The sequence below is a fragment of the Fukomys damarensis genome, unplaced genomic scaffold (genome assembly GCF_012274545.1).
Source record: "Fukomys damarensis isolate Sample0158 unplaced genomic scaffold, DMR_v1.0_HiC HiC_scaffold_23, whole genome shotgun sequence".
NCBI classification, from domain to species: Eukaryota; Metazoa; Chordata; class Mammalia; order Rodentia; family Bathyergidae; genus Fukomys; species Fukomys damarensis.
This window is the reverse complement of record NW_022900935.1, coordinates 32,388,278-32,407,297: the sequence shown is the minus strand read 5'-3', so window position 1 is coordinate 32,407,297 and position 19,020 is coordinate 32,388,278. Positions and strand designations below refer to the sequence as shown.

General features: G+C 50.8%; 1 protein-coding gene across 5 annotated transcripts in view; it reads left to right on the top strand.

Annotated features, from left to right (window-relative positions):
* The first annotated feature begins 807 nt into the window (after nucleotides 1–807).
* Nucleotides 808–19,020, top strand: part of Ssbp3 (single stranded DNA binding protein 3) — a 121,240-nt gene continuing 103,027 nt past the window's right edge. For 4 of the 5 annotated variants that reach the window (XM_033767779.1, XM_033767776.1, XM_033767775.1 and 1 more), the window contains exons 1-2: nucleotides 808–1,032; nucleotides 1,143–1,202. In XM_033767779.1, coding sequence (XP_033623670.1) covers nucleotides 823–1,032; nucleotides 1,143–1,202 — 270 coding nt within the window. In that variant the 5' untranslated portion in view covers nucleotides 808–822. Of the gene's footprint in view, nucleotides 1,033–1,142; nucleotides 1,203–18,835; nucleotides 18,913–19,020 lie in introns of those variants that run through there. The other variant, XM_033767778.1, reaches the window with a different exon arrangement.

The following is a 19,020-nucleotide window of genomic DNA, read 5'->3' as shown; positions in this document are numbered from 1 at the left end:
GACATCGGCAAAGGTGTGTGTCGAGGGTGTCCAGATTGATGGGACAGATTTGCATCGCCGTTTGTAAATAAGTGCTGCTTTGAATACCCACCTTAGGTGCGCCTGTGGTGGAGGAGCTGGGATTCCCAATTTAGATGTTTGATGTAATTTGAAACTGAAACGATCAAAAGTATATCTCTTGAGAAAAGTAGGGGCGTAAGAGCCCCCGTGCCTGAAATTGTCACCTGGCTGTGACTTTCCATGTGGTTCTCAGGAGTCCAGACTAATGTGGAGGGCTTGGTCTCAGAGCTGGTTTTTCCTTCAGGTTATTGCACTGCAGTGAGAGAACTAGTGAGATAAAGTCAAACAAGTGGTGTGTTCAGTTACATTCTGATTCTGAAGCTAAAAGCTGCCTCCTCCTTCCAGCTGTGAACTCCCTGTCCTGATTAACCACTGCTGAGCCCAGAGGGGGAGCCCTGCAGTTGGCCCGGAGCGCATCTTTGGCAGGGTCGTGTGTCTCAGAGATGGGCGTGGTCTCCAAAATGAACTGGGTGTAGTGATGGGCTGTGGAGTGGGTTCAAGCTAATCTGAACTTCACTGAGACCCATCCCCATAAAAGATTATGTGGACTCAAGAACTTGAGGAAGGACCCCGGACAAGGGCTGGATTTCTTCTCTGAATGGCCAAGGCCTCAGGGTTGTGCACATACACACACACACACACACACACACACACACACAAACACACACACTGTGTATGTGTGTGAGAAACCATGGGGGAGGGGGTCCCAAGACTGGATGGTGGGGGAGGGGTCATTTGCATAACTGATTGTTGCTCCTGAGGATGAGAGAGGCCAGCACAAAGGCCCTTTCCTTCCCTCTCCTCTCCCTGCCCCCTCCTCTCCCCTGCCCTCCTTCTGTCTCTCTCCCTCGCCTTCCTGTCTCTCCTTCCCCTGCCTGGCCTCAGCCTGGTCAGCACCACCTTGTGGCCCACTGCTTAGCTGTTGGCCTTGCTCCTGCCTCCCTTCGGGGCTGCCCAGTGCCTCGCCCAGTGGTAGGCAGGCCACCCACAGCCCTCCTGGCGAGTGGTGATAAAGCCCAGAGGAGGCTCTGGCTGTGTCTCTCCCAAAACTGGTGCTTTACATTTTCTCTCTGCACACCCAGGTGCTTGGCCATCTCTTGCCCCTGGAGTCCAGAGGCTACCTCTCATGGCGGTCCTTTCAGGTGCTTTTTTGGGTTCTCTCTCCTGGGGCCACAGAACCAAGGGCAGCTGCTGGAAATGGAGTGTCCGGAGCAGCAGTGGCTGCAGCCTGGTGGGAGAGTGGGAATGAGACAGAGGTGCTGGTGGGCTAGGCAGTCGGGAGCATCTTGTCACCTGCACACCCTCAGTATTGCCATCTTGTTGTCTGGTAACTAAATGAATGCATAGACGGATGTCTATGCTGTGTTCCCTCAAACAGGAAGAAGTGTGCCCTCCCTGGCTCATCATCTACCTCTGGGCTTTTCACGCTGCGCTGTTCTCCATCTGTAAGGTGGTGGTAACATGCCTTGCTCAGGCTGTCTGTGATTATTGCTGTTGTGCTGAGCATGTTGAGCTCTGCCCAGAGGGTCTTGCCCACATCTGGGGACTGGGCCAGTCCTCAACCCCACCTGCTGGCCAGTGGAGTAGGAGGTGGGGAACAGCAGCTAGTGGAGGCTCCTCTGCTGCTCTGCTTGGCTCCTCACAGGGCAGGGTTATGTTTGTTTGTTTTTTGGTACCAGCGATCGAACTTGGGTCCTTGCATTTGCAAGGCAGACAGTGGAAGCACTGAGCTAAATCCCCGGCCATAGGGCGGGCAGGGTTATGTTTGGAGATGAGCCCTGCAGGGCGGGCTGGGAGGGATGCTGCTGTGCGTACCTTCCCAGGGTGCCCTGGCCTCCTACCTTCCTGACTTGTGCTTCACTGTATTTCTTTGAAAAGCAAAATGAGGACTAGAAGATAGTTTTGAGTAAGCCCCTGCCTGCTGTTCGGTTGGATCGCATAGCATCGGTGTTTTAGACTTCCCAATTCCCTAGGTAGTTCCCTAGTTAGTTTCCTAGGAGCCAGGGCTGGCGAGTGTCTGTTGGCCTTGCATTCTGTCCTCTGCCAAGTTCGGTGAGGACTGAGGGAGGAAAGGATGGACGTGCTTCTGAGCCACACGGGCTTATTCATTACTTCACTTCTGCGCTTGTGAAGTGGGGACGATGTTGGGCAGTGTCAGCCCGCATCACAGGGTGATTGAGGTGCTTTGTGAACAGACTTCACTCTGGAAAAGACTGATAACCCCAGAGAGGCTTGGATAGGTTACAGGCTTATGGGTTGGGGGTCCTGGGCCAGGTGTGCCTGAAGGAATTGATGATGCCCCTTTGTGGCTGGATGGAGAGATTAATGACAAATGAAAAAGGTAGGCTTTCCTGGAGGCCATATGCCCTTTAAGTAGCTGTGAGAGCCAGGCTTCCGTGTGTCTCTCCCCGCAACTTCCCTGGTCTCCAGACACTAGGGCTGTGAACCACTTGCCCTCTGTGTCCAGCCACAAGCACCCCCCTCCCCGCCCAGTACCTTTCCAGCACAGTCTGTCTCCCCAAGCCTGGTGTCAGCCTGGCTGCTCCCATACAAACCCACTTCGACCCTCTCCAGTGCCCACTCCCTCATGAGCCCTCAGTGAACTTTTCTTAGGAATTCCTGTGCACCAGCTCTCTGGGAAGCATTGGAACAGCCTGCCTTTCCTGTAGAGCAGGATGATGGCAGGAAGTCGCAGCAACTGTAGCCCTAGGGTCCAGATCACATTGCTAGAATGGAATGGTCAGAACCCGCATCTCTAGGGAAGCCCAGGGCCTCTGCTCAGACACCCATGTGCACTGCTCTGGGTGTGAGTAGGGAGGAGTGGGGTTTCTGTTGAGCTGGATCGTGGACAGGCATTCCTGTTCTCCAAAAACAACCCTTTGCTCACCCACCCACCTAAGCGCATCCAGGCTATCACCAGAGGCCCAAAGTGGCTGGATTCCAAGTAGAATCATGAAGGGCAACACCTGTTTTTTAAAGACAAGGGAACTGAGTTCTGAGCAGGGAGAGGCCACCCTGATTGATGGAAAGGGGCCCCAGTGGCTGTTGAAAAATTTCCTTCAGCCTCAGCAGCGGGCTGGTAGGTCTCACCTTGCTCCAAGGCTGTTGCCATTAGCAACCTACTTCCCCTGGTGGTTCTGGGGGCCCTCAAGGGGAAGAGGGAGGAAGATGGAAGTCAGGCTGTCAGTCAGGTGGCAGTTGAGTGCCTGTGTCAGGGGGTTAGTGCTGATGACACTGGGAGGAGCGCCCGGGCATATCAGAGCCATCCATGCACAAGCTTGTTAGTTTGTTATTGATTATTCCCAGCCATGGGGAAATTATATGTAGGGACATCCTACTTGGTGCAAAAACCTGCCTCCCTCCTCTTAAAAAAGAATAGAAAAGGCAGAAAAGTAAAGAGAAAGTGGCTGACTAGGCAGTGGAGTCTACTGCGGTACTTTACTTTTGTCCTGGCTCAGTTGATTTCTAGCTGTGTGGTTTGGGTTAATCACCAAGCCCTTCTGGGCTCCAATTTACCCATCATAGACAGGAGGTCTAGGAGAGGTGCCCATTGGCTGCCACCCACCACTTGCTGGGTCTGATGCTCCTGAGCACTGTCAGGGTCGCTGGTATAAGCAGAGTTGGAAACCTGCAGCTGGAGGGTTCCCAGTTGCTTGGTTACCAGTTGTGCAGTGGTGTCCAGATCTTGCTGGAAGTGTGGCACACCAAGGACATAGAGTTGAGTGAGGGCTCTGTTGACTGTGGTCTGGAAAGGTAGACTGATTGACATAGCAGGTTATGGTCAGCACCAGGAGGGGACATGGGCAGCATCTGAGGGTTGCCCAGAGAGAGGGGAGTTGCTGGCTGCTTCTGGGGCTGAAAGGGCTTCCCAGAGAGGGCCTTGAAGAAGGAGTGGGAAAGAGAAAATAGAGGCCAAGGTACACCCCGGGGAGGTGCAGATGCTGGTCTGGGAGGATTGCGGCCAGTGAGTATTGATAGTGGCTGATGTCTAAAGGGTTTCTTCTCTCCGGGATTTGAAGTAATTTAATCCTCACACCCAACTCGGAGGGGCAGGTGTTATCCATTTTCAACCAGAAAACAAAGCCACAGAGAAGTGAGGAGTTCACTGCAGCACGGTAGACCCAGCCTTCAACCCCCCAGAGTCAGGCTGCAGATGCCGGGCACATGTGTAGCCACTGGAGTCACTGTTTTGCCCAACAGGAACCCAGGTCTGGTTGTTGAGCTGTGCTCATGAACTTGGTGGTGGGGGGGCGTTGGGCAGTTCAGTGAGTTCCCCTTTCCTCAGTTTCCTCATCCGAAAAGTGAGTATAACCCACTTGAGGTGGGTCTGTGAAATGAGGTGAGGTTTTTGGCTGGATTTGCTATGCAGGGTACGCTCAGAGCATGCTTCCAGGTGTGGGCAGCTGCATTGGTAGTGGCTGCAGGTAGAAAGGTGTTGAATCTGACAGCAGCCACTCCCCTGCCCCCACCTTACTGTCTGTGTTTCAGAGGCCAGGCTTGTTAGACTTGGGCAGGATTAGATAAAATGTGGGCAGACTGCCTGGCACAGCACTGGCACGTGCACAGCCCTTGAAAGCAGTAGTCGTTTTCATTATTGTATCTTATCTCTCTGTATTAGTAGTTACTATGATGGTTCTCTCATCAGTCTTACAGGTGAGTGTAGCCTCACTTTATGGAAGTGGAATCAGCTTGGAGGGTGGATTGTGTGTCCAGAGTCTCAATAATAGGTGAGATACATTGAAACACCAAGTTGGGTGTGACACCAGTTCCTAAACTCCTGTGTCATGTCACAGGAAGGCTCCAGCAGGCTGTCCCTGTGCACTGTAAAACAGGGAATAACATCGCCCAAGGCTTCCTCGAAGACAGCCTTCCACAGCGAGCCAGTTGTGCCAAGCCAGACTTGTGCAAGTGCAGACAGTGTTTGCACATGCTGTCTCTCACTTGCCTTGAGTGGACTTGTGTGTCTGTTCTCCTAGTGATGTAGTTTTCCTCTGTGCTCTGGTGCATCCATGCACCCAAACCTGATCTCAGCTCTGAACTTAGTCTTGTAGGAACATGCGGTCCTATGCCGAAAATGTGGACAGTGCCCTGTGGTTATGAAAGCTAAGCAGTGGAAGACAGACCCATAGCCTTGGGCTTGCCTGGAGACCCTGTCCTGTGGCCCTTCCCTTAGGCAGTATCCCCTTGGAGTGGACTCCTGGCAGCGGTACCAGTGCTCTTCTCCCACCCCACCACCTCTGGCAAGAGCAGGTTGGCCCTGTCATTTCACTTACGGGGCCCATTTGGTGGGATTTGAGTGTTCAGGTCTCTGGACCATGTGGGCCCATGGCCCTGTGCTGAGCAACACTGGGGAGAACTACTGAAGACACAGGATTCCTTTATTCTGTGTGACAGAGATTAGAGGACCAGGCCTTGAGTCTGTTCCCAGCTTTAGAATTGAGCCAAGTCATGCTGAGGGCTTCCACCACTCACAACCACCATGCTCGTGCTAATTCTTTGTTGATTTGGAAGCCTCTTCACCATTGTGTAGTGCCTCGGGGCCACTCTTGTGGAGAAGGACTATAATCCCTTAAATATAATAACCCCCTGCTCTGGATGCTTTACAGAACGGCCTCCTGTACACAGGCTCGCTGGCACCCTCCAGCAGTCCTGGGGGAGTGACAGACAAGGCTTATTATCCTGTTTTGTTGATGAAAAGGCAGGTGGCTTTAGTGACTTTCTAAAGTCACATGTCCAGTATGTGATGAAGCTGAGAGTAAAAATCCAATCTGAAGGCCAGCATAGGACAGATGGTAAATGCTTGGCACACTCTGACATTCTCTCTTGCTCACGTCAGACACTAAAGTTGGTCGCAGTAACTCTTTTCCTGCTGACTTTGGGGTTCATAATTATTTTCCATATAGCATTCCACTTCAGCCTCTGTCAGATAACACTAGATGAATTTATTGTCGTCAGTGCAACACTCTGGGCTAGAATTTGGCCAGTGATGTTGTCTGCGTTTCCGGGTTGTTTGGATTCCCAGGTGAGTGCAAGTTGCATGCAGACTCTAAGTGATTATGGTTGGAAGCCCTGTATCTGTCTGACAGAGCCAGCTGCCATCTTCCAGGAAGGCCCTGGGGCGATGGAGAGTGTACCCAGGATATTGTCGAGGGTACAGTCCCTGGAAAGCCCACGATGGTCAATAGGACAAGATCAAGTTCTCAGACACATGTGAAGGCTGAGGATCTGTTCCCATCCCGGTGTCTCCCAATACCAGGTTTAAGCTGGAGCCTTGAAGTTCTGTTTCAGACCCAGCCCCAAATTCTGCACTTGCCTTGTGTAGCCAGAATACAAACACAGGACTGTCAGAGCTTCTCTAGTCCTTCCTCACACAGACACCAGAGCAGGAGCTGTTTGCCACACTTACCTAACTGCTCGCTTCTTTTTGATCACATAAGCCTTCTTTTTGATCTCATAGCTGATTTCTTGCTTTCAGCCTCCACGTGGATATTCTTGACCTTGGAGTTCAAGGTGCCTTTTCATCTGTCCTCAGCTGTGGTCACCCCGGCTCCCTGCACTCCTGCCCACAGGCAGGCCTCCCTGGTTCACCCCTAACTGTTGCCAGGGAGCCTCTTGGAACAAGTGTAGGTCAAACCTCACCTTCTCCAGGAGGCCTGGCCCGTCCCCTGCTTGAGAGGACTTTTCCCATTTGAAGCACACAGATTTAAGGAAAGTTGGCTGTAGTGATGAGGAGGGGACCTTACAGGATGAAGACTTCAGTCATCCTGATTTTTTTCTTAAGCAGGAAAACCTTTTCTGTAAATGCTGGCCCATGTGGAAGCCCAAATTACAAAACAGAAAAATGAAGCTGTCTATGTGTTTGACCAGCCTGCCTGGGAGCTTTTCACCTTCACACCTCCCGTCGTGGCCCCCAAAGATGGGTCTCATCTTTGAGGGAGTACGGTTCAAGGTACCTCTGATAGGGCTGGCAGTGTAGCTCAGTGGTAGGGTGCTTGCCTAGCACGTGTGAAGCCCTGGCTTCCATCCCCAGTACCACAAAACCCACGACTATTTAGCTTCTCCCTGATGCGGGGGCTGTGCTCAGGATGATGCCCTGACCCAGCATTCCCCAGCAAGGGAAAGACATAGTGGTCCCAGGGCCCCTGCCACACTCCAGGTGCTTTCTAGTCTGTCAGCACCCCCTGCTTTCCAGTGAGATGTTCAGATGCAATCCAGAAACTGGCGTGAGTCCAGACCTCTGGGAAATGCCAGACAAAGCAGCTCATGTCATGTGGGGTGTCTCAGAGGTTTAGTGCATCAGGAGGCATTGTGGATCTCAGCTGTGGCGTGGGGTCCATTGTGGGGTGGATGAACAGTACAAAAGACAACTCTCAAGCTTATTTGACTTCAGGCCCTTGCCTGGTGGGTAATTCTAAAACTTTCAGAAATGCTCCAGGCTGTGAGTTGGTAACCATTTTTATCCCAAAATGTAGAAAACTGGATTCAACTGGGAGTCCAGGCACCAGGTTCCTAGGGTTACAGCATAGCGTCCCTGCCCTGCAGAGCCTTCCATCTTCTTACTGAGTGCCTGTTCTGATGTTAGGTAAGGTGGTCCCATGGGCCCCTTCCATGTCATTTCCAAACTTTTCCGTCTTTTTTAGTGATCACCAAAGATTATGCTGGATGTGTCATAGCTCACTAGTCCTTTACTATTGATTGTTTCTAATCTTCGTATAAATTGTCTCTCAGTAAGATTGTTTCTGATTTTCTCATGCTGTAAACAACACCATCCTGAACATCCTCATGGCTAGATGTCTGTGTCCATAGATATAATGGTATTTTTAGATATGGAATTGTTGGGTTGTCTGGCACACAGAGCACACTTTAGAAACAAAGTCCACTAGAACTCCAGCGCTTGCTTAAAAGAGTGGTCTGACTTTCGCTTCCCAGCATTGTTCCTGGCCAAGGTACTAATCAATAGTGTTGGAAGAGACCTGCTGCAGAGGCTGCCTGGCCCAGGGAACCAGTCCTGGGGAGATCAGAGAAAGGCCTGCAGGAGTTGCTGGGCTGCCTTATCTGGCAGTCTGGGACCCTTTACCTCGGCACCTCCACTTACTCAGAATGCTCTTCTTGAGCACTGGCTCTGTAGGGACTTTTTTTGATTTAGATTTAAATGTTTTTCCCTGTGTGCGAGCTCAGTAGTGGAGACCCATTTATCTGAATGTTTTTTTACGTCTCTGAAGCCTTGCATGAGAGGCACAGATTGGACTGTGGAGTCAGTGGGACATCGGAGACCTGGCTCACAAGGAGGTTTTTGTCTTGCTTTTATTGCCTGACTCCTTAGTCGCTGCTGGTGTCTTCCAAGGTGGGGTTGATGGGCACAGGATTGGTGAAGACCTGACTTTTGGCTAGAGATGAGGATTAACCATTAGACACCAGGTGAGACTTGGCAGCAGCGAGAGGCTGCCCTACTCTGGCCTCCCATGTGCAAGGTGCTCTGTCAGAACCTTGCATGGAGCTTCAGTTGACATCCAGAAAATCCACAAGGTAAATGATGTCACTGTTCCTTTTCTAGCACAAGGAATTTGAGGTTCTCAGAGGGTTGTGCATATGAACAGCGTCTCTCAGCTCTGAAGAGGAAGGCCATTAGAGACTGGGAGCAAGTTGTGTGAATCCAAAGCTGGTTCTTACCACAGTAACCATGTCGTGGTCCAATACACAGCAAATGAAGGATTTGGCACAGCTGCTTATGACTTTGTCCCATGTTGTAGGATTTGGGGATGGGTGTCATACACCAGAGAGCTGTTCGCAGCAGTTGGAGCATCAGGCCCTGGTGGTGCTGGTGATAGGGCAGGGGAGCAGTTAACCCATAGAGTGAATCAGGGAAGACTTTCTGGAGAAAGTGTTCTCCAAGGAGAGCTGGAGACGTTGACACTACTAACCCAGGCCGCCCTGACTTCATGCTACTAGGATTCTAAGTGCTTTGTGTAAATTAACTCTTCACTCCAGTAAAGGTGAGTAGTTTTCCAGATGAAGAAACTGAGGCAGAGAGAGGGGAGGAAAGACTAGGCTGGAGGAGTGCAGGGGCCAAGTGAACAAGACTGGCAGGGGAGGGGATGTGGGGTGCAGTGCCATCTGGGAAATGTAGGGTGTCTTGGTGAGGGGGAGAGGGAATTCTTCACGGAGCTAGAGGGGTGATGTTGGGTAGATAAGGGAGCACCTAGAATCGCATCGCCATGATACCTGTGATGGTGTCTTCTACTCTCCTTCTGCCTCTGGAATGGGAGAGCTCCCTCTAGCCCTGCCCTGCCTGTGTGCCGTCTCATGCCTTGGCTGGCAGGCTGCTGGGTTGCTCACAGGCAAGCTCTGCACTGCTCAGTTTTCCAGTTTTTGCCTTTCACTGAGCTTCTCAAATGGTAGAGTAGTTCTTACTAGTGTTTCGGTTATTGCTTTTTGGTTTTTTTTTTTCTTTCTTCGAGACAGGGTCTTGCTGTGTAACTCTGGCTGGCCTTGAATCCACAATCCTCCTGCCTCAGATTTTTGAAATTAATTTTAAGAGAATCTAACCCCAGACATGTCTCACCACACACAGAAACGTGTGTGCCTTCTCTGCAGGGAGCCATGTTGGTGACACGACGGAACACGTCCTCACCCTCTTGTACCTGGGCTGCCAGGGGCCTTTCGACATTGTGGGTGATGCCCTCGCGCTCAGATTGCTTCACCACCCCGTGGCACAATGGGCCTCTGTCAGTGTGCCAGCTAATTAGTTCAGCTGTAGCTTTGCCTCATCCCCACGTACCACTCAGGTTGTCTGATGTTTCCCAGTGCCATTGCAAGGGAAGCTGTCTGGTGCTTTTGTGTTGTTGCTGGACACGGAGGAAGCGGGTTCTGATCCTCCTGCCAGGGCCCTTTCCTTCTGCATGTCCCTCCCAGCTTGGTTTGGGGACATGACGGGTGTGCCTTTGGGAAAGCTCTAGAACACTCTTGGGAGAAAGTGTTAAAGTTGAGCACGGACCTCACCGATCTGGGCTCCTCAAGGGCAGGGTTGAATGAGAACCTGAAAAGCTGACATTGCAGACAACTGGTAATGAAAGGCTGTTTGGATTCAGCACCACCAAGTTCACCTTCACTGCTGAGAGAGGGAGTGACCTTCTACTGGGCTGGAGGGAGGCCCGGCTTGTAATGAGCACATGTGTGTGAAAGAGGGGTACTTGTAAAGGGTTTAAAATAGCCTGCTCTTTTGGATATTGGTTTGCTTAGACCATCCCATGCCTTCCCCCATTTTTCACATTTCTGATGTTAAACCTGGGACAAGCACACATATGTGTGTGTGTGTGGGTTTACTCTACTGTTTATGTTTCCTTTACTGCTGGTGTTTTGTTCCCAGAGCCTCACTGCTTACTTTGTCCTAAATGGAGTGCTGGGCTGAAAGGCAGCTGAGGCCTCAGTATCTGTAGCAGTCTGACCCCGAAAGATAGCTTCCCCTGCTCTGGGCCTCAGTTTCTCCATGTATAAAGTGGAGACGAGGAACCAGCTGTTCTTGTTCTTCAGAACCCCTCTCTTATGACAGCCTTTTCACTGGATGTGTTTGCCTCTAGAGTTGGGGTCAGCACACTTATCTGGATAGTAGCTGTTTTAGGCTTTGTGGGCTGCGTTGGTTCTCATAGTGACTTGGATCTGCCATTGGAGCACAAAACCAGGCACAGACAGTGCAGAAGTGATCGAGTGTGGCTTTTGCCAGTAAAACTTTATTATAAAAAACTGGCTTGGGGGCCGGGGATTTAGCTCAGTGGTGCCACATCTGCCTGGCCAAGTATGTGGTCCCCAGTTTGATCCCTGGTACTGCAAAAAACAACACAAAACAAAACAAAAAACCCAAAAAAACCCTGGTTGGGCCAGATTTGGCCTGTAGGCCTTAGTTTGCCAACCTGTTTTATTTTATTTTTATTTATTATTTCTATTATTTTGAGGCATGATCTCTATATAGTTCAGACTAGCTTTGAGCTCACTATGTAGCGAGGCTGGCCTTGAACTCACAGTGATCCTCCTGCCTTAGCCTCCTGAGTGCTGGGATTAGAGGTGTGCACCCCATGGCCAGCTTCCAATCATGGCTTTAATGTCTGCAAGGAAGAATTTTGGGGTGGGTACTGGGGATCAAACTCGGGCCCTTGTGCTTGCGAGACAGGCAGCGGAACCACTGAGCCAAATCCCCAGCCTGCCGTGCCCTCCCTCCCTCCTTCCTTCCCTCCTTTCCTCCTTTCTCTCTCTCTCTCTCCCTCTCTCCCTCTCTCTCTCTCCCCCCTTCCTTCCTTGCTTCCTTCCTTCCTTCCTTCCTTCCTTTCCTTCTTTCTTTCTTTCTTTCTTTCTTTCTTTCTTTCTTTCTTTCTTTCTTTCTTTCTTTCTTTCTTTCTTTCTTTCTTTTTCTTTCTTTCTTTTTTCTGTCAAGACAATATCACTATGTTGCCCAGGTTGATCTCCAACTTGTAGTCCTACTGCCTCAGCCTCCCAAGTAGCTTAAATTACAAGTACGTACCACCACTCTTGGCAAGGACGAATCTATTTGAATTAGGAACTGATGCCATGCCGGAACTCTCTTGAGGGCAGACCTTGTCATGAATCTGGTCTGCTGTCTGATTGCTGCCCGGGGAGGTGGCCCACCCAGGCCTGTCCTGGTGCAGGTGTGCCTCGCTCAATGCAAATCTCCTTACTCCTGGAGAGCTGCACGATATGGTAAATCCCATTTTAAGTCTGACTAAAGAAACTGTCTATAACAAAACAATATATCTTTCCTCACGTACTTTTGCATTAGGAGGAAAAAAACCAAACTGGTTGCTTTTGTCAATTTAGGGATTTCTTTGTTGTTAATTTATGTAAAAAATTATGGTGGCACAGAGGATGGTTTCATGGATAGCAGTATTCTCCCTCTCGTGTAACTTCTTGGTTCCTAAGAGGCTGTTTCTTTGAGGCCAGAGAAGACTGGTGGTTGTGGGGAAGGCAGTGGACTATAAATGAAGGGCGTGTTTGGATACCTCTTGTACCTGTCCATCGTGGCATCGGGTTGCTGATGTGGTAGCAGAGTTGTCTCTTTTTAATTACTCTAAATACTTCAGGTGAAGAAATGCTCATTTACACAGTTGCTAAAGGCTCTGTGGTTGTCCCCCCTTGGAGTTGGCTGGTAGGGAGAAGTAACATTTGTCCCCATCTCCCAAGTGGGCACAACAAGGCAGTTCACAGAGAAGAGGTACATAGTTCTGGTTTGCAAATCTTGTGTGGCTGCAGCACATGGAAACTGAGATGTGACTTGGCAGACAAACCTGGGCTCATGCAGGGGGGCCTCCGAAGGTCAGTGCCTCCCTCCCAGGAGAGCCCTCCTGACCATGGTGCCCCAGACTGCGGGGGCTGGGTGGATTACAGTCCTCTTGCAGGAACTCCCCGCGTAAACTGCAATCTGAGTACGATAACGGTGTGCGGCGCACCGGCTTGGAGACCATTCATTTTCTCCCCCGCCCTTCCAGTCGATTGCACTCCTGGGAAACATCAGCTCTTACAGATGTGCAGCGTGGCTCTTATGGGGAAGGATGGGGGAGCCCACCACTGAAAGCAGAGCTGGCCCTCAGGGCAGCCTGGCATTGGGCTGGGACGCTCAGGCAAATGTTTGGACAGCTTAAGAAGATAAACTAGAACTAAAATAAATAAAGCCAACTACCTGGTGTATGAAAGAAATCAGGCTGAGGCCTGCTTTTTGCTGCAGCTTTCATGGCCTCATGGGCTGGGGCTCTGCTATGGGGTGTTGCTGGACGGACAGCCTCCCTCCCTGACCTGTAGGAGCCCAGTCTGCTGCGGAAGCACTGATGTGGCACCGAGGCTTCTGCCTCTTGAGGTCCTTGAGTAGAGAATGAGGGACCTGAGCTGAGATGTCCTGCCCCGTTCATTCGGTCAGCCCAGGCGGCCCGCACTCTGCCGGGCCAGTTCCTAGGGGAAGAGAGAACTGTTGTGGAAGAATGACCTGGGGAGCCTGCTGTGCCGTGAGGGGTCAGACTAATATCAAGAATGAGGTGATTCCTTTTCGTTGGTCCTGGGACAGTCGGGATGTGGTGTTGCTAACAACCATTGAGCTCGCTCTTGGGCTCCTGATCCAGAGAGAGAGGAAATGAATGAGTAGTGAGATAAGAAAGGACTTTTTCTTGCTAGGATATTGTGTGGTTGTGTTTATCTGTGATGTACGCTTGTCCTTACTATGGAGGTGAAGATGGTGATGAAGATAATTAAGGAGCCAGACTGCAAATGAGAAGATATACATTCTGAATTTTGCCTTCAGATACTCAGAAAAAACCCTTTGCCAGGCCTTATGCCCCTCTCCTTCCTGAGTTACCTTAGGACAAAGAGATGCCCCGAGGCTCTGTCTGAGAGTTTCTGGTGGCGCTTTCATGGGACAGTGAGGACTGAACCTCTGGGAAGGAGGATGGTGAGGCCTCCCTCCTGGTCAGGGAGATGGAGACACCATTCTCTCTTTGGTGTGCGAATGCTGGTGCGTGTTGCCACAAAGGGCTGGATGTATCTGTGGTGTCTTAAAATGTCACTTGCCTTGATTTTGGCTGTCACTTCTGCTGCTCATAGCTACTCTGTTGATAACACACCACCCATCACACCTTGTTACCTGGCCACTGGGCTGTGGGAAGAGCATGTCCCTGTTTCTCAGGCTGCACCCAGGAGGCACCAGGGTTATCCCAGAGGCTCTTTATAAATTCCTGCCTGTCACCCTCACTGTTTCTCTGCTTATCTTACACACAGTGAGTGTGGGGTTCTTTTGCAACTTTGGAAGAGCTCTTCTTTCTACGATGGTTCAATCTTCCAAATGTTTTCTTTTCTCTCATTTAAACTTTCCATTCTGTTTCCTGAGAAGGGAGCACCCCCCCCCCATGAATTGAGATATGTCGAAATTTACATCTTTTTAGCTAAGACAGGCCAGGTTACAGAGCCCGAGTTTTGTATACTGATATTTTGTGAACTCGTCTTGATTATCCTTTGTCCCAAATTATCACACCCCCCCCCATTGAGAGTAAAAGCAATTGTCAGGTTGAGAGCTGGAAGTAAGCAGTTCCTCTTGAGTGAGGCTTGTGGAGTCTTTTCTCTGCGCTACCTGCCTCCTGCAAAGTGCTTTCATGTGCATTTTTAATGGAGGCTGCAGCCTGGCTGGGGTAGCTAGGGATGGTCCCCATTTTGCAGATGAGGTAGTTGAGGCTGGAGGAGGGAGATTTAGCAACTTCCCCAAGGTCATGTATCCCAGGCAGTGCTAGGAATTATGCCTCGGGCTGCAAAGGCTTTGCTCTTTCTGTGGCACCACACTGCCTCCTAGCTTCCCCTTTGTGGAAGCACTGAGGGCCATGCATCTGATCAGAGCCATTCCCTGGCCAGCTTACCTGGAACAGAGACCTAGATGTATTAGAACTGGCTGAGGTCCTCTGAGTTCCCCAGCATTGTGATTTCATGGTTGAGAAGAAAGGGCTTAGAGGGAGAAGTAAGTGACTTGGCCAAAGTCATGCGCTGGATTTGTTTGCTGATGTTTTTTGGGTATTTGTTGAGAGCATACTACGTGCTGGTATTATTCCACATGTTGGGGACAGAGCATTGGACAGAACACAAAAATCCCTACCCTTGTGGAGCTTAAGTCGAGATTTCCATATTCCCATGTTGTAGCTTTCCTCTCTAGGCTTTTAGATCATTCATTATTATTTTTTATCCCACCGTGGATTCAGGAAATGCAGAACAAGTTTAGTGTAATATTTTGAGTGGAATGAAAGGAGATAGGTAAAAAGACATTATATAATTGTGTCCAGAACAGAGAAAAGGCACTTGATTTGTTCGCCTGTTTTAAAGATCCATCCTTTCTAAAAGTATTTCTTGAGGGCCGGGGATTTAGCTCAGTGGTTCTGCCGCCTGCCTTGCAAGCACAAGGTCCCGAGTTTGATCCCCAGTACCAACTAACTAACTAACTAATTAACTAACTAGCTAAATTTCTTGGGTGTGTGTCATCTGAGCACAGTCTAGATTCTGAGAACTCAGGAAGTGGACAGAGTCGTCAATGGGCAGTTAAAGTGTGTGTGAGTCACACTGGCTCCCAGAAGTGATGGGAGGCCCAGGTCTGACTCCCTGGTCATCTCCAGTCTCTGATAGAAGCTTTCCCCTGGGAGACATGTTGAGCCTGACCCAAACACAGTGCTCAGCCGTCCAGGAGGGGTTGCTGCTGAGGGATACCCATGGGTGCGTGTCCTCGCAAAGTGACTCCACAGGTCTGCTGCTGTTCAGAACCAGAGACTGCCCTTCAAAACTGATTTCTGATTTTCTGCTCTACAGAAGAGCCCTAAACGTTTGAATTTTTACATAATGGAGCCTTTCTTACTTACCCAGCATTTCAGTCACCACCTGCAGCTTTTGCCACAAAAACACAATGACCTCAGGAGCCAGGAGGAAGGTGGGTGGAGTTTGACCAAAGGTGGCAGGGAAACCTGATGGTTATCAAAAGCTCTCTGTAGGTCACTGAGAGGCAGAGAGAAACCTTTCTAGGTCCCCCTTAGGAATCCTAGACTTTTTTTTTAAGGAGAAGCTATTTTAAAGTATGAAGGGCCGGGATCCTCTCTTTGTGTTTTTTTCCGATCACCGTATTATCAGTCGATAACGTTTAAAATCCCTTCTGACTCTGAGAATCTCTGGCTCTGGTTCCCTTTACAGCCTCTGATTTACCTGATATGATGGGGAACTTGTCACCCAGAGGGCTGCCCATTTCAATTTTTGGATGATTAGAAATCTGCGTGCTAGGTATTGTCACCAACACCTGGAAGGCTCCCGTGACAGCTCTTGGGGGTGGGAGTCCCCAGAGCCCAGGCCGTCCTGCTTCCATACAGCAGGCTTCCTTTGCATGTCACTTCAGCTCTCATTTGGAAGGTGTCTCCCTGGCTTCTGATTTGCTTGGTATTCTTCTGAAAATGTTCTTTTGGAATTGACCTCTAGTCCCCACTCTTGCCTGGGTGCCCTTGAGGTACCTGCAGTTGGCAATAAGGAGCTGTGTGGCAGGGGTGGGAGACACTGGAGTCAGGAGCTGGCAGGCATCCACTCTGCTCTGTGGTAGGTATTAACTGCATTCCCCAGCCTGTTTCCTGCTCCCAAATGCCAGCATCCCTGCCTCTTAAGTGAGGTTTAACTTAATCCCCAACCTTACCTAAATGTTACTTCTATTATTATTCTGAGCTGTGGGCAGGATTTCCCCACCACGATGAGTATGTGTAGGTAGGGACGCTTGGGTGAGATGCCTGCTGTGCCTGTAAACCCCGTCTGCTGCAGCATTTGTCTCTTAGCTCTGTCCAGCTGGGATGATCTGGTCTCCTAATGTCCATCAGGATGTCATAAGAGTTGACTGGGCCGCTCTTTGTTTTACCAGCAGGGGAAACTAAGGCACAGATGTGGAGGGCAGCCCATCTTTCCTTGTCCTGTCTCACAGCTGGAAGCCAGGCTTCTTGTCTCTTGTGGTGTTCTCTGCCTTCGACTGGTTTCCAGAAGTAGTCCCCAGGACATGGCCTTTGGCTTCGTTCTTAGTTTTTAGTTGTACTGTGGCTTAGGAATCGTCCTGTTGTCTGCTGGTCTGCAGGCGCTGGGCTTTGCCTTCCTCTCCACTTGAGGTGGGTGGGCTGGCAGGCTGGGGGACTCACCATTAGCTCAGGAGGCCTCTGTGTCAAGAGGGTCTGCACAGTCAGGCGGAAGTGGAGACTGGGAGTACAGCATTTGGTTGCTGTGTAAGAAGGATTCCTTGACAGCAGACAGTGCCTAGCGCAATAGTAAGTGCCCAGTAAGGATTGGACGAATGAACCAGAAGATTTGGATGTAAACTAGAACAGATGAGGGGTAAGCTTGGTGGCAGCTTGCCTAAATGGTGAGTTAAAAGGGAGAAAGCTCATCCTTTTTTACCTTAAAAATTTGTTGGAGGCCAGGGATTTGTCTTAGTGGTTCCGCCGCCTGTCTTATAAGTGTAAAGGCCCAAGTTCAATCCCTGGTGCCCCCCCCCAATGTTGTTGGAACTCCTATCTCATCCCGGATCCTGCAGAGGGTGTCAAGATGCAGTCACAGCCCTGCACACAAGGGCTTGGAGAAGGAGACCTGCACTGTGCCAGGTGGTGGGATAGGTGTTCTATAAGCCGTTTGCCTGGATGTAGGGGAGTTTGGTCTTGAGGGGGTCCCCTCCAAGCTGCCGCTGTTGACGCTTCATGAGAAATATGCTGACCATTGCCCACGTGTCTGTTAGTGTGTGGGCCATGCTTGATGAAACCCAGCCTGAGGTGCAGGTCCTGCCTCATCCTCACCCCCACCCCATGGCCCGCCCAGCTCCTCCTTAACCTCTCTGGGTGATAGGTGAACACACTGAGAACAACTGTCCCTACTAGCAAAGAAGATATTAGCCTTTAATTTCCCACACCGGGTTCTTCCCAGGTGTCCCTTCTGCATGGGGTGGGGGGACTGGCTGGGGAGCAAGGTGAGATGGGTGTGTGTACAGGGTTGAATTTTCTTTTTTCCGCTAGTAGTGCCAAGCACCCCACACACTCCCACAGACTTGCTAAAGCACAGCCCATGGTCCAGTATATCCAGAGTGAGTCTCTAGCTTCTTATCTGCACAGGTGTCGACTTGCCTATAGCACAGTGGCCTCACTCTCCTGCCTGCGATGGGACCCTGTGCCCACTGTTATGAGGAGCCCTTGAGCCTGTCCCCACATGCAGCAGAGCTGGCTGTCCAGCTGCTTTTCGTGCTCACAGTGCCTTTTTCCTTTTCTCATTTGACTCCTCAGACTTCTCTTTCTTCAGTCCTCTTCTTCTGCCCTGCCCACCTTCCCAGGCACCTTTCCTTGGTCTTCTAGGGAAACTCATAGGACTCTGGGTGTGATGGTCATGCATTCATTCAGTGCGTCGGGCCCCTTTGCTCCCCGTGGCAGTCCCACATAACCTGACCAGAGGAGGAGGCAAGGGGGGCCCACGCCAGTGATGAAGCCACCACCACCTTCTTCCACCTCAGTGTGATTTGAGAATGTCTGAGGGACAAGGAAAGTTGTTCTGAGGATTCACTCTCAAAGACCCCTTGGACCCTGGCCTCTGAGCGCCAGGCAGCTGGGGCAGCAGAGGAAGCTTCTCCTCTGACATGGAAAAGAGAGCGCAGCCTGGGCAGCCCGGGAGTGGACGGAGTGACCTGGGGATGACTTGCAGATGTGGGTGGAATACATGGGAAGCAAGCGCCTGCTGCCACAGTCCCAAGCTCCACGTTGGGGTGGTAGCGCCCGCCTGCAAGGAGGTGGGGGGCCTGTTTGGCAGCAGGCGCCTATCAGACAACTGGAAAGTGCCAGTGCTAGCGTGGCCATCTGTCTCCTGCGCCTAGCTTACGGCCGCCTTCTGCTTATCACAGAAGGTCCCGGCGCTGTTCCACAGCACAAGGGCGCGGAGCCTGGCCGGGAGGGGCAGGCAGAGTTCCATCTTGCCTTTGTTTATTCCAGCCCCTTGCAGCTCCTGCGTTTCGGAGTTGCCAGGTATGGGAAAAGTTTGTCTCTGTTGTATGGGATGCTGGTGGCAAGGGAAGGTGGCTGTGTGAAGCAGCCTATTCCCTTTCACTGTTTGTCTGTTTGCCCAACTGGGGACTCCTGCCCTTCCCCAGCTGCCATTTTTCTCCCTTTTCTTGCTTAAATTTGTGAGAGCACAGCCGGAGCAGGCCAACTCTTCAGGATTTGGGTTTGCTTGCACACCACCCTCTCTCTCTCAGCTAGTTAAAGGGTTAAAAATTATGGGGAAGTTCAGCCAGCACTTGCAAGATATGGTTGCCATAGCAACAGACCTTCTAATCTGGTAGGTGACCTGAGAGACTGGAGAAGATGTAGGGGTTGGCTTGGCATTTCATTATTTCATGAGGCTGCCTCTCCAGCTGGTTTCTCTGCTGAGCTAAAGCTTGCTGTT